Source organism: Leuresthes tenuis, unplaced genomic scaffold, assembly GCF_036924035.1.
Source record: "Leuresthes tenuis unplaced genomic scaffold, fLeuTen1.0.hap1 SCAF_17, whole genome shotgun sequence".
In the NCBI taxonomy this organism is placed as follows: domain Eukaryota; kingdom Metazoa; phylum Chordata; class Actinopteri; order Atheriniformes; family Atherinopsidae; genus Leuresthes; species Leuresthes tenuis.
In genome coordinates this window covers 16519043-16534243 of record NW_027325371.1, presented here as the reverse complement: position 1 = coordinate 16534243, position 15201 = coordinate 16519043, and the positions used below count along the sequence as shown (strand labels likewise).

Below are 15201 nucleotides of genomic sequence, written 5' to 3'. Positions count from 1 at the left end.
ACCGTTTAACAAAAGCTAAAAAGCTACACAATTTAGCATCAGCAAGGTGTCTTGTATGGAGTATAAGTACAGTATATTATTTTGTTCCAATAAAAAACTCTTGGATGTTTTTTTTTTCATTAAATTTCTGAAAATATTGAAATCAACTCAAAAACTATAATACAAAATATTGAACTTCTAGTTGGGTTTTGGAGAATATGTCTTTTTGACTTTTTAGTGGATCTTACATTACATTTGTTGACCTGAGTAAATGCCTTTAAGGATTTTTTTTTTAAATACAACAAACAGAAATGATAAAAACTGTTAAAAAACAAACAAACAAACAAGAAAAATATTATATGAAAAGTTGGGTAAGCTGAATATGAATTTGTAATTTCAAACCTTTACTTTTTGTGGCGATTTAGTGACTTTGACCGGGAACGCAACATTTTTTAAACTATGACTTAGTAAAAATCATCCTCTAAGTCAATACATGCCAATACCCGCAAAGCGCAGCCGACAACAGTGACCCATTGAGACCACCGTAGTTCTCAACATAGATAGTCTTTGGGATACCGTGCTACCCGAGAGGCAGGTGTCAGGCGTCAGCTCGTGGATAACTGTCCAACCCATTAAACACGAACGTAATTGTGCCAATCTTGTGTCTGTGTTTTAGCTAAGCTAGAGTCGCACACTAACGCTCCTTTCGCGTAAATGTTCACAACGAGCTGGCTAATGTGCGGTAGCTAGCTAACCAACGACAACGTTGTAAAGAAAAACAAAACGCAGCTCTGAGCTAAAATAAAGTGGTGCCGCAGACTCTCTGTGACATTAAGCGCTAAACTAGTAGAATGAATGTCCCTAAAAGTGGTTATCGCGTCTTTTCCGCAAACTCTTCCGCAGCATGCACAGAACTGGCAAAGAAGATAACCGAGTAAGTACTCCAAGCCATTAGTATTGTCTGCTGGTTAATGTTTAACGCTGCTCTGTCGGAGCCTTGCACTAAGGTGTGTTAACCTGTAACAATTGACTGTGGTAATCAAAGCCCTCTTGGGGATGACATTGAACTTTTTTACTGTATTCACGAGCTGTACACTTTAAAAACGGTCGACAGTTAAGCTTGCGCATATTGACGTGATGTGACTGACTAAATATGTGTAGTCCTGCTGGAATGAATGAATGAATGAATGGAAAATGTTATAAATGCCTCATGTTGACGAGGGTTTGAGATGTTGCAGTTTGCAGATAATCATAAGGTTTTACAATTGGTGAAAACACGTGGATTGCAGAACTGTGCTCTTGTTTTACAGACGGCTGGGAGTTGAACTGGGGAAGTCTGTGGTATTTCAGGAATCCAACAGAGGTAAGGAGGGTGCTTGTATGAATATATGTCAGCATAAAAGTTTGAGATTCCTTCAACTCAGAAATATGTGTGATACTAACTTAGTGTTTTTCACTTGAGAGGCATTTGGACATTTATGATTTCTGGTGAAGGAGGGTGTCTGTATTCCCTAATATTTGAACATCAAACATAACCTGGGCAAGCTTTATTGTTCTGTCAAAATCTGAATGACAGTCTGTCAAGTCCTTCAGACTTTCCGACACATCTGTTAGTTACTGGTTTAGCTCATTGGCGGACTACTTATCTCAGTGTGGGTCTGATTAGGGCTCAGTTGTGTGCAGCTTGAATCCCTCCACTGATTTCATTGTAGGTATCTTTGAGCCGACACAGGGCACGAACAAGGGCCGCACACGTGTACGTAGTTCCATCTCGAGTTGTGGCCCGTGCTTTGCATGTGAGAAAATAATACAAGACAAAATACGGGGATAGCAGCGTGACATTTCTAACGGGAAATGTTAATCTAGGAAAATCTGCATGAGAATTTGCTGAAAATCAATTTCTTTTCACCCTTTAGAGACTAGAGTGGATGTAAAAGAATCTGTACGTGGGCAGACTATCTTCATTATCCAGACCATACCAAGGTGAATATAGAAAGTTATGTCATTTTTACAGCGGGGTGGAATTATGAAGAGTCAGAAGAAAGATGATAACTCATCACAGTTCACAGAATTGACTCCTCTCCTCTGTTTTTCTGCAACCAGAGATGTCAACACCGCCATCATGGAGCTTCTTGTTATGGCATATGCCCTGAAGACCTCTTGTGCAAAGAACATCATTGGAGTTATTCCATACTTTCCCTACAGCAAACAGTGCAAGATGAGGAAGAGAGGCTCAATAGTGTGCAAATTGTTAGCTTCAATGTTGGCTAAAGCAGGTATGAGGCAAAAATCAAAATCAAATCTCAAGCCGATATTTCTTAAAGTCTCTTCATTAAAGTTGGAAATGTGTGTTATGCTCTGAAGGGTTAACGCACATCATCACTATGGACTTGCATCAGAAGGAGATCCAGGGCTTTTTCAGCTTTCCAGTGGACAACCTGCGTGCCTCTCCTTTCTTGATCCAGTACATCCAAGAAGAGGTGATAAGCCCGTTTCAGACGTGTTTGTTCCCCTAATTAAAGCAGGGGAGAAAAAAACCTGTGTGAACTAAATCAGTCCAATAGATGTTTATTTTCCTTCATCCCGTCAGATTCCCGATTACAGAAACGCCATCATTGTGGCAAAGTCCCCTGCTGCAGCTAAAAGGTAAAGAAATTACGAAATTAAGCCTTTGGAATCAAATCAAGCATGTTGAGATGACCTCCCATTATGCCAGAACATTTCAGTCATACGTTGAAGGAATGTAGGTATGTTCATATGCACCTGAAGTAACAAAAAGGAAGAATGTTAAAGGTCGACCCTGCATTCGTCTCTGTTTTTCTTACCCGTTTCCCTTTTCTTTTCTCCCAGAGCTCAGTCGTATGCAGAACGGCTCCGTTTGGGTCTGGCTGTGATTCACGGCGAGGCCCAGTGTTCGGAGTCTGACATGGCGGATGGAAGACACTCCCCGCCTAGTGTGCGCAACACTACGGGACATACAGGACTGGAACTGCCTTGTAAGAGCAGCCATCTTTGTTTAGCACTCCAGATGTCATATTTGATGTATACACTGGCTTATGTGTCGGTCCAGTGCTTGATTGGACCCATACGTGCTGTTATTCTCGCTGTTCGTTGTTTTATGCCGTTTAGATTCCTTGACATTTATCCCACGCACAAAAAAAAACCAGCAATACATTTCTTACAGTTTACAGTTAAAATCTCAAGTGCTTCAAAGTTCACGACCTCAACACTTCACTGTGTCCATAATCTGACAAGCCTTTGTCGCAGCAGATGTTTCGACTTGTCGGAGCAGAATAGGCTCAAGTGACGCCGATTTTGTTTAGAGCGGTTCACTTCCTCTTGGCCTAACATAAAGCCATGACCATGAGCCAACTTGTACAGCAACTAGGCTGTGAAGTGCAGCCATCTTTTACACAGCTGGGCTTCTCTCACTTTGACATGATGCAATATCTGCTGTGAAATGGGTCTGGTCCTGCCACCAGTCTAATACAGCTCTTCTTTTGTGTTAACCTGCTTTGAGCTGTGTCTCACTCATACCATTAACCACACTCTGAAAACGGGATTTTTCTGTTACTGCATGAGTTTTTATTTCCCAGACACACACTGCCCATCCACAACAAGCAGTAAATTTCCAACTTGCAAAGTATGAACGACTAAATATGACAGAATCGTAGTCCTTTGTCTGCTATTGAAACAGGGTTCATTTATGGTGAAGCTTAACCTTTGCTATGAACATTTCAATTTGAGATACAGCAGTCCACTGTTGTAGTTTTATGGTCCTTTGATATTTTTGTGGGCTTTTTATGTTTTTTTTTGTGGCCTCTTCAACATGACAAAAAAAAAAAAGGGCTCCCAAGGAGAATTGTTTTTATGATAATGTTACATCCCAAAACTGTAGGGGGAGCCAAAGAGCCAAGAACATAGCCAAATTCTCTAGTGTTACTTTAAATGCTGGTGAGAAAGATTTGTTGTAAAGTCTGAAGGACTACGAAACAAGTGTGTCCTTGGCAAATGACTCCGTGTTTGCATCTATTATTTGGTTTAAAAAAAACTGCTTATTTTTGCATATTTAACTTTGACTTTGAAAAAAATCCTCCTTTGTATCTGTAGCTTTGAATTTGCTTCAACCAAAAGAGGACTTTGTTTTAGAGTTTGACAGTCAGTCTGCTTTCTTGGTGTTTTGTTTTTCATTTCTGTCAACCTCAGGAGAGGATCTTCCAAGTCTTAGCGTCATGTGTTTTGTCATGTCTTTTATATATTTGTGCATTTGTGTTAACATGGTGTTTATTTGTCGACAATAGCTGGCAAGCAACAAGCTCCGTTCCCCGGCATAGAGCTACCAAGTACGACTTAAAACTAATTCACATCTGACTATGAAATGATTCCTCTTCAAATGGTTCCTTGATTCGTGCATGTGTAGAGGGGGAAAAAAAAAAAGGGGGGGGGGTTTGTATCTCCATCTTGTGAAAATGCAGTCTGGTTTCAGAGACGGGGTCTTAGTGGAAATTTTGCCCATCATTAGTGCCCGGATAATGCGCACCGACAGCAGTTTCAGGCAAATCGGCTACGGCGATCTCCACCTGACACTCAAGCGATTTGCGAGGCACGTTTGACTGGAAACTTAACAGATTTCGTGTTCGCTGCACCTTTTCTGTGATTCCAGACAGCCACTTCCACAAGATGGTCCGAACTTGGTTTTTGTGGTGCTCTGATTTAAGTTCCAAATCCATCAATCAAATCAGAAACAAGCCAATCATCTTGTTTTCTTTCAGTTAATTTTTGTTCTATGATATCTGGACTCATCTTGCCAATCAACACTCGATGCACCCATTTTTGAACCGCTCTTAAAACCTGATTACTTGGTCATAATTGCATGTGAGGAGAGCAATAAAGCATGCTTTTGAAACCTGCGATCTAGTGTAAGACAGACTGTAGCAGTCGATGGGTCTAACTTTCAATATGCTACCTCCAGAGTTCTAACGGAACATTTTACATCAACAGAAATATTTATTGCGTGATGCTCATCTTTTTCCCTTTTTTTTAATCCTTTTGGATACGCTAATCCTCTATTAAGATTATCTGAAGATGTCGAATGATGGATTTTATCGACCTTTCTCCCAAGACATCTTCGATTGATTTCAGGTTTTCTGACCAGAAGTGTGTGTGCACTGCTCACTGCGCGGCTGTTCTTGGTTGATAGCGATGAAAGACTGATTATGGCATTTCCAGGTTTTCTGATACTGTGAAACTCACGATCTTCCCTCTTCTGCAAGGCATGCTCTTCCTTTTCTCTGCTTCTTGATACTGTTCTTTCACAATCAGCTTGGCTTGCTGATTGTTTTTCAGTCGATTTGTTTCCTCCAACCCTTTGTCTACATTTACATGCATACCAGTATTCATCGATTTAATTCCTCTTTCTGTTTATGCATCAGGTATCTGTTTGATGGGTAGTTTTTTTACTATACTACTTCGTGTCTAATCGCGCTTTAATTTGAATTGAAATTAGATAATAAGCATTTCCTGTCTTATATTAGACACGTTAATGTTTGCATTGAGCATATGTACTGATGGCAGATTTAAAGTGGCATTTTAGCAAATAAAATGACACATCAGGATGTTTACAGCTAGTCTGCGGCAAGCTAAATGGTTTCTTATTCTTACTCTAGTTTGAGAGTCCATAGTGTGGCGAAAAACAAAAAAAAAGTCTCATTGTGGTGTGCATGTAAAAGTAGGCTCATAACTGGCAGCACTTCTATTCGACTGAGGACTGATCCCAGAACACTGGCAAGTGTGTATGAAGACACTCTCATCGGGGCTTGCCACTGTTTTTTTTCCGTGTGTGTATTCAGAGTGTTTGGTGCACATTTGGTTCCTATGCCGACTGCTGCCAAATGCCTGCTGTAGCCTGGGCCTGAAGCTGCGTGTGTCCAGACATTTTTGACTGTCCTTTTGATTGGGTATCCTGGGCTGAAAACCCCTTTTTCTCGTTTGATCTTTGCATGGCATGCTTTGCACTAGGTTTAGCGTTTCAGTTTCGTCTCCTTAGGAGTAGGAGGGGTAGAATGGGGAGGGGGAGTACTTTCACTGCTGCCTTTGATTGATCGGTTGCCATTTCAGTCGAGTGTAGCACTTTATTTAACAAATCACTTTCAACCACTCAATGAAAACCCAGTAATTGGGGGAGGGGGAGGGGGGGTGTTGATTTGCTGAAATTACAAACATTTTCTCAACCCATTTTACCCAATCTACTTTGGTGTATTTGTGAGTGGGTAAACATCTGTACTCTTACCCTTGTGGAATGATCTGGTAACTGTTTGCTTTTCCTTTTCAGTGATGATGGCCAAGGAGAAACCTCCGATTACTGTAGTTGGAGATGTGGGTGGGAGAATTGCCATCATTGTGGTAAGAGGCGTTTTAGCTTTTGTTTGTGTGTGTATGTGTATATATATATATATATATATTTGTAGAAAACAAAGAAAAAGATGCATAAAAGATGGAACTTCAGAGCATGTGCCTCGGCCAGTTTGAGTCTACATTCAAGGCATTCCTAGATTCCTTCATCAAAGCAAATGGCACCAAATGGAGCCTAATTTGCTCACGTTGCTACTTCCTGCTCCTTTACCAGCTTGGCGCGAGCACAAGGCCTTGCTTTTCCTTTCCCTGTCATCCCCACTCAGTCAGTGAGTGCACTTAGTCTCTGAGCGATCACTTCTGCTATACGTTGTTACCGCTGAAGTCAAAGCACAGCGCCGACCTTGACTTTCGCCACACGCTTGTTGATCTGCACTGGACTGAGGAGCAGAGACGAACAGCCGGATCTGCATGTTGCTCACACCAATGTGACTCTGGAGCTCTGTTTATGTTTAACTTCTGGTCACATTAACCACTCTTTACCACACGTTGCATATACCTGTTTATAGTTCCTCTGCCATTAACTGAAACCATAAGATTATACTGAAAAGAATCAACTAAACCTAATCCAAGCCCTTTAAAAACTGAACACGGGGATCTCATTGATCTTAATAAAGAGAAGGAGGTCTGTGTGAACCTTTTTAAGATGTACGATCAACTTTAAACTGTAGTACTAATTTGTTTCTGCTTTGGTTTCTCCTTTCAGGATGACATAATAGATGACGTTGGAGACTTTGTTGCAGCTGCAGAGATCCTGAAAGAAAGAGGGGCCTATAAAATCTACATTATGGCCACACATGGTTTGCTGTCTGCCGACGCCCCACGCCTCATAGAGGAATCGGCCATTGATGAGGTGAGGACACCTGAACTCCATCTAACTCCTGTATTTGATTGAATTCAGTTTAACTGTCATTTTTTTACCGCATTATGTATGTCTGTCTCACACATGCTCCAATGAACATCGATAAGGAGGCTGAAAGAGAACAAGCTGAAGACATTTTTTTAAATTCCCATGAAAGTGTTTGATTTGTTCCTCCCTTGTTCTCGTCCCTTGTTGTAAAACAAGATAATTCCACCTTACGCAAGCTTTGAACTGAATTATGCCCTGGAAAGAGCTGTTGCCAGAACAAAGAATGAATGGTTGTTTTTTCAGCAGCCTCTGTGTCAGGCTTCAGTGCCATTTGATCTTCAGAAAACGGTAGTTACGGTTTGGTTTAAAGGTCTCAATTTGGAGAAGTTTCTCCAAGTCTTACAGGTCTCCCAGAATAAGTATTAAGCACAAGTGTCACGCCGTTGCCCGTACATCCCTGGTTTTAGGCTCGCTCCAAACAGGCTGTCTCACACAGCTTTGCACTGAAGGTTGAGTCCAAACGTGCTTTTTAAATGAGTCTAAAAATAGAAAAGTACACAACAGTTGACACTTCTCACTGCCGGTGCTCACCATTGTGGTTACAATGTGAAAGGGGACATGCCAGTGTGGCTCCTAACTTCAGTACGATGTCTCAAATCTATTCATTCATAGCTTGTTTCTCTTTCTCTTTTAAAGTGCGGCTCAAATAAAGTCGAAGTGTCAGATACAGTCTCCTCTTTCTTTGCTTCTTCAGGTGGTCGTGACCAACACGGTGCCCCATGAGGTGCAGAAGCTGCAGTGTCCCAAAATCAAGACGGTGGATGTCAGCATGATATTGGCTGAGGCTATCCGTCGCATTCACAATGGAGAGTCCATGGCTTACCTGTTCCGCAACATCACTGTGGATGACTAGAAACGTGCCAGAGCAGCAGCGACTGAGACCAGATCCACCGCTGTTCCGCGCCCAAGGGAAATGCCGATGTCACGCTCCATTTATTGTTGTTTATGTCAGGATCACATGTTTTCCGTGTATCCGAAGTAGTTTAAAGAAATGCTAGAAATTGCCCACGAAAGGATTAATTTTCTGACCAAAAGTGCGTCAGATGCGTTTCTTCAGTTGAATTGGAAAAGGTCTCCATTGGCTCACTGTGAAAAGGCTACAGTGTTCCCCATGTAATTGTGTTCTACTTCAGGAGCCACGGTTTATTGAAAAATACCACTTCTGAGGTGCTGACTCTGAGATATTACCAGCTGCCATCCGTTGGTAGATGGGATGAGTGCAGCCGTTTGGACTTCCTGAACTGCTAAATGTAAAGAATGCCCGTTTTTGATGGTGCCGAACGGCTTGTGTCGACGGGTGGAATTTTGTGCCAAATTTGGTCGTTATATCGGTCAGACGCATGTCTTGCAAGGCCAACACAGTTGGGCGGTGTTTCCCACACATCTGTTTATTTGTGGGGCCCTCGGCTCCAGTACGAAATGTTACAAATGAGTAAGTGTTTGGGAAACACAGTTGCTGCATAGACGAATGAAACGTGTTGTATAATGAGTCGGCAAAAAAACCACCTTGCTGCCTCCCTGTGTGATGCCGGCTTAGAAAAGCAAACCATGACGTTTACGGTTGATATTTTTGAACTCTTAAGTTCCAACTAACTTGAACAAAAGATGCGTTATTCCCTATTTTGTAAGTTGTATCTCGTGGCTGAGCTTAATCTGCAAAGCAATAATTGTCCCCGGTAATGGAAGACGACGCTTCCTCTCTTGCTAGCTCTTGTGAGCGGGGCTGCTCAGCTGCTCTGCTTCCTCCCTGCATTTAATGGAGCATGTAGCTACCAACAACAACAAAGAACTGGAGTTTGTCTGCAATTTCCTGGGTTTTTTTTGTTGTTTTTTTTGTTTTTTTTTTTTAGATAAAATGTTCTCTGTCAACAAACAACAGGCCATGGATTTTTGTAGAGTATTTATTGCCTGATTGGACCTTAAATGGCATCATCCCACAGTGATAACCTTTCTGAAATCCAGTGTACTGCAGCCTGCTCATTTGTTCCATACTATTTATGACTCATCCGTACCCAGCTTTATGTATCCTCTGAACTTCAGAGTGATGATCAATGGGGGGGGGGTGTATTTTCTGTGCTGAAGCCTTTTGCTCAGGGAAATATACTTTCTAAGCCAACACATTTATTTGCCCTTGTGTTTTGGAGGGCGTGTACGTGCTGCGCATGGTAACGGAACCATTGAGGAGATCGTCTTCCGTGCAGCGGTACAGGACCACTGCTCCTTTTTAAACCACTCATTTAGTTTAGTTCTCGATGCTGGATTTAGTTTTTTAGTTTGCTATATGGAAGCGTGGTATCATGTTGGCACAGAGCTGGGAATTGTCTGACTGAAATGCCGCTGCTGCCGTCTGTCTTCAATGTGTTTCATGATGTCTATATTTATTGTTCCTCTGAGTCTCTCCCCACAACCTTCTGTGCGACTCTTCAGTGTTTGTCAGTGTGTGTGAAAATAAAAACCGTTGCCGTTAACCGCCAGTCGGAGGCTGAAGTAATTGTTGACCGTAATATATGGACAGTTTATGCTGCTTTATCGCATATGTTTGAGGTTTTTTTGTTTTCTTTAAAACACTGTGTTGTCTGTATTAAATTGATTATTAGATGTGATGCGTCAACCAAATAAAAAGTCATCCATGTAACTTAAGGCGTTCATGCTTAGAGAGACACACTTGTGCCAATTACTGCTGATTTTATCCCAATTTCTTTTAGATTTCAGATAGTTTTGCTCCAAATGTTTTTAACTCGCTGGGAAACGAGCATTTTTGTAAGCATTGTAGGTGGCTTTTGAGTCATTTTTGGATCTTTCGATGTCTCTTTCGATTTTCAGCATAAGCAACAGATGCACTCTGTAGACTTTTGATGAAAGCTGCTGAAACCTTTCGCAGACTAAAAGGTTGTTGATGAAATCTAACCTACAAGGCTTACATTTATCTCAAACAGCACTATGTTCTTTTTTTTTTTTTTAAACTGTCCAACAGAACCGGCGGTTAAAAACCTTGAAAAAAAAAAAAATGCGGCTGTAGTGGTAGTCGGGGATCCTATACTCGCTCCAAACTTCTCAGGAGTCTACACAGCACTGAGGAGCTTGAACCAAGTCTAGGAGCAGAGACGAGCACAGAAATGCCACCAGTCACTGCAGCTTCCATAACAACCAACTGAGCTAAAGTTCGTTGCCGACTGTTCCTCCATTACATGTTGCAGTGGCAGAAAAAAGGTTAACCGAGCACTTTGCGCTTCAGTCTCTATCTCCAACAACGTTTGGGTCTGTTGTCCGTTTCCACCTGTATGAAAAGTTTAGATCGCACCTGAGTTCTACAAAGGAGGCTTCTCTGCGTCCGCCGTCGTGTGCCAGAAGGAAAGGTTTGCGTCTCCGTGGAGCAGCTGTGCGTTTAAACGCACCCAAAGAGGAACCAGAGATTCGATGGTTATAGGTTGCTTCCTCGTCTCATTCCGGAGGAACAATGCACCTTGACTAAGTGTTTTTGGAAAGAGGAAGCATGTGTGGAAGCGTTAACAAAACACACAAAGGGCTTTTAGAGAACATAAGAATGCCAGAAATGAACACGGCGCCGTAGCTGTAATATTCCACATCGGCTTACATCACAGCTTTCTTGTACCCTCGAAAGTCCAGACTAGACACGGAGACGCCATGAGTGGCTTTGTCGAGCTTCAAATGAATACAAATCCCTATCATAATACCCTTAACCAGTACCCTGTACCAGCACCAGTACCAGTATAATACCCTTAAAGCCAAAAGGCAGATGTAGAATACACGGGGGGGGGGATTATCAATCCAAATGTGTTATCAGTTGAAAATGTTTACCAGGGGTTACTGTGTAGAACTCAGTTGGAATTATTACCTTTTTCGTCTTTGATTCTTTTCCAGCAGCCAGTAACAGCTGGCAGGGCACACATCTGTCTTTTCAGTTCTTTAGGAATCATGTTTTAGTCGACACAGTGATGCATTGTTTGCATGCCCTCAGTAACTTGCACACACACACACACACCGACACTGAGAAAATGAATATTATCTGCTGCACCACCAGAGGGCAATACAGCACAAAACAGAGGTTGTGGGATTCATTCACTGCAGAATGATCCTCTCTGTATCAGTTCTGCTTTTGAAGTCATTGAGAGATGAGGATTTATTGGAATCCACAAGCACCTTAAATCAAGTGATGCTGCTCTGTCACTCCAAACTTAGTGATCTGGTTTTAAAAAAGAAAAAAAAAATGGATAAACATGAAGCTATAAAGGTTGAAGGTCACTAAATGTAAAATTTTAGTGTTCCCAAAATACAGTTGAATGCCCTCCGTATCACATTTACAAGTTACAGTAATGGTGGTGTTTTATTTTGTAGTTTGTAATGCTAAACATGTCTCACCTGAGCTGGTTTTTTTTAACATGTTGAATGTGTGCGGTACCTTTTGTGAGCTTTATTTTCACCCTCATATTCACATTTCCTGCGACAGCTTGGTCTTGTAATAATTGTTTATTTCTGTCTGCTCTGCAACATCAAAGAAAGCTAAGCGGTAAAAATGACAGCACAGCCTGCAAAAAATGCCAGTGATTTATTCGTTTATTTTAAAATGAGCACAAAATAAGAATGTAGGGATGAGAAAGAACTTCACGAGTATTCACATAAAAGCATTTAAAAGCTGTGAGGCGAGCTTCACAACACGGCGTCTGATGATCGCGAATAGATCATACGTTTTTGTTTTCAGGTTATTTCACAGATACAGGACTTCAGTACAAAACATCAAAATGAAACATGAGTAGGTTAGGAGTGTCTAGTTGGACCACATTCCGCCTTATCTTTAAGGTGGTATTCGTTTTCATCAGTACGTCTCTGTCCTCGTTGTAGAAGCTCTGATTGACTCATTTTCTCATTTAATGCATATCTAACAAAGTCTCTTGGTACGTTTTTGTCTCATCACAGCAACTTGTCAGTATAGTTTTCTCGATCTTAGTCTCTTTGTGTGGTGCAGCTCCAAGTCCCTACGAGATGAGGCAGCTGTTGGTCTTGTTCATGGGTGGCCTTTTGCTGCTCTCCTTGGGGAAGGTTTCCCGTCGCTGGCACAGTGCTGGACTGAGCCGACAGGGCAGGTTTGCCTGCTGCAGGAGCTCCCTGAAAGTCTCCAGCACATTGATGTTGTCTTTGGCTGAGGACTCCAGGAAGATGTGGTTCCAGTCCAGATCCACCGTGGACAGAACATCCTCGTTGGACACCTGGCGCTCATTGTGGCGGTCAATCTTGTTGCCTATCACCACGATGGGTGTGTACTTGTCCTCTTTGACCTCCAGGATCTCTTCTCGCAGACTCTTGACTGCCTCCAGGGAATTGGGGTCATCGACAGCGTAGACTAGAGCAAAGGCGTCACTGTTCTGGATGGAGAGCTTACGCATAGCAGGGAAAGAGTAGCTGCCACTCGTGTCCATGATGTTGATGGTGACTTTGACTCCCCCCACCTCATATTCCATCCTGTGGAGCTCCTCCACTGTGCGTCTGTGCTTTGGCTCAAAAGAGTCTTTGAGGAAGCGTTGGATGAGGGCTGTCTTCCCCACTCCACCTGCTCCTAGAAACACCAGCCGTACCTCTGTCTTCTCTTTCAAGTCAAAAGACATGTCCATGCTCTTTTCCTTCAAAATTCAAATCGTCCTTCTTCCCCTACTTTCTGGGAAAGTGGTTTAACTGAAGCTGTGGAGCTGGAGCGGCTTGTGTTGAGGAGGATGATGCATGTGGCAGATGCATGTGTGTGCGCGCTTGCCAGGCTGTACTCTGTATTTATTTACACTCAACACCTGCCCCCCCTGTGCTTCCAGCCAATCAGGAGACAGCAGCAATTCTGACTTGAATTTACAGCAGCCAGTCAGAAACAGGTGCAAATCAAATAGCGGAGAGGGAGGAAACATGTGGAGGTGTTCTTTGTGGGCAGTGGAGATAACCTTTCTGCGCACAGGCTCAAATACACAAATACAAAGATTTCTCTTTAATACATTTTTTAAAAACTTTTAAGTGTAATTGATTGCTTTGTACCAGACCCCATTTTTTTCTGTTCTGCTGGGGATAATTCTCACCGCCTTATCCTTTGAACTTTTTAGTCAATATTTCTTTTCTGTCAGATACTGACCCTTTATCATTGTTTTGATCATTTCTTTTTTTTTTTTACACCTGGCCAGAGGACAACAGTTGAACATTAGCCTTGGTTCATACTGGCATATACACATTGATGTTGAATGCTTTGCACTGTTCCTGAATGAATAAACGAACGAAACCGACAAAATGTGGCTATAAATGTGACTACAATTGAGTTAGATTGAAATGTTTCCTCTGTGAGAACCCGAGCGGTATGCATTTAAATCGGAAAATGGAGAAAAAGAACAAAAAGGCGAACAAGACAAAAGAAAAGGAAAAAAGAAAAAAGAACATTCACCTCGGCAGTTGTCAGTAATGCGCTTTTCATTCTCTGTCCACCCAGACTTTGTCACTTGTTGCTATGGCACCACAGATCCATTACCTCAGCTGAGAGGGATGTATAAGTAGAAATGTGCTCCTTATTAGTTCTACCATTCATACCTGGGTCCAGTATTTCATGCTGATAATGACAGTGATGATAATGATCATGAGATATATGGCAAATTAAAAGCATATCTAATCCACCACACTTCTGTGGGCTAGAGTATGTAGGTATGTGGCTTAGAATAATTACATTTCATTGGAGCAGTCTCAGGAGTTGTTCATTATTTAAAGACTGAAGGTGGAATTCTACACATGGGTTCCTCTTGTCCTGTCCAGCTTCGATTCAACCGTGTTTGGCTCAAGTCTGTACACTTGACCTGATTATATACCCATGTGTGTGTGTTTCTGTGTTTGTGATTCTATTATAGTTATGTATAAATCTTAATTTTGCCGCAGAAACCCTTGTTTTTTGTTGCCGGGCAGTTAAGTCATCTGTGATAAACTTTTTTCATGAAACATTTCAAAGTCCATTTCCTGATGCGAGTTTTGTTCTTTAGGGATGTTAAATCTGAACAGCTTGACCCTGCCTGCACACTGCCTGTTGATGGGGACCTTTCGAATCATTTCATACTATTTTAAACATATATAAAAATAGATTCTACATTGTGCCCAAATCATTCAATAAATTAAAAGATAGATAAATAACTGAAGCATAGACGATGCCTCCATCACCATATCTGTCTATAAGGATGGTATTGTTTCCTTCATACATGCTGCTAGGAATTATATATCTTCATTTGATCTGATCAAAGGACATCTCATGAGAGTTGTGTGGTTCCTTTTTGGCAGTCTCCAAGCAGGCTGTGACATGAGTTTTACAACAAATTCTCAGACTGAAATGAACAAATGGGTGGTGTTTGTGTACATTTAAATATGACCCGTCATGGTGTCCTGCGCAGTGCCACCCACACAAGCAGTGGGTGGGAAATATGACCCTTATGAGTGTTTCCTCATCGAAGCAAACATCGCTCTCAAGCGTTTTCTTTGTCAAACCCCAAAATCTTTATAATGAGGACGGAGGGTTCCTGGATGGCAGAGGTACACGCTGTGCTTTCAACCACGTGTCACAAGTTCAACAGCCGAACGTGGCAAATGTTTTTATACTTTTGCTTTAAGACGACAGCACCACAACACTTTCGTGTTGGGTTTAGTCAATAATATTAGGCTTATTGGTTAGGGTTACAGAACTATCACAATTAAGGCTTGAAAAAAACACCAACATCTCCTAAATGGAATTTTGGGTTTTCATTATCTGTAAGCCATAATCATCACAATTACAAGAAATAAAGGCTTGAAATATTTCACTCTATGTTTCATGAATCTATATTTCTGAAATGATGAAAATGAATTTTTCATGATATTCTAATTTTTTTTTACATGTACCT

The 15201-nt window shown here is 41.6% G+C and overlaps 2 protein-coding genes across 3 annotated transcripts; one reads left to right on the top strand and one right to left on the bottom strand.

The window, feature by feature from the left end:
- The first annotated feature begins 520 nt into the window (after window positions 1-520).
- On the top strand, window positions 521-9774 carry LOC140273566 (phosphoribosyl pyrophosphate synthase-associated protein 1). Of its 2 annotated transcripts, XM_072369175.1 has the most exons (11): window positions 521-913; window positions 1290-1342; window positions 1896-1962; window positions 2083-2255; window positions 2344-2459; window positions 2570-2625; window positions 2830-2975; window positions 4281-4322; window positions 6311-6381; window positions 7097-7243; window positions 7995-9774. In XM_072369175.1, the coding sequence occupies exons 1-11, from the start codon at window positions 831-833 to the stop codon at window positions 8151-8153; spliced, it is 1113 nt and encodes a 370-aa protein (XP_072225276.1). In that variant the 5' UTR covers window positions 521-830; the 3' UTR covers window positions 8154-9774. The 2 variants fall into 2 exon arrangements, with proteins under 2 accessions (XP_072225276.1, XP_072225277.1); XM_072369176.1 differs by lacking the exon at window positions 4281-4322.
- Window positions 9775-11852: 2078 nt separating this feature from the next.
- Window positions 11853-13052, bottom strand: rasd4 (rasd family member 4). Its single transcript, XM_072368568.1, has one exon. It carries the CDS (start codon window positions 12925-12927, stop codon window positions 12295-12297), a length of 633 nt encoding a protein of 210 aa, XP_072224669.1. The 5' UTR covers window positions 12928-13052; the 3' UTR covers window positions 11853-12294.
- Between the last annotated feature and the right edge of the window lie 2149 nt (window positions 13053-15201).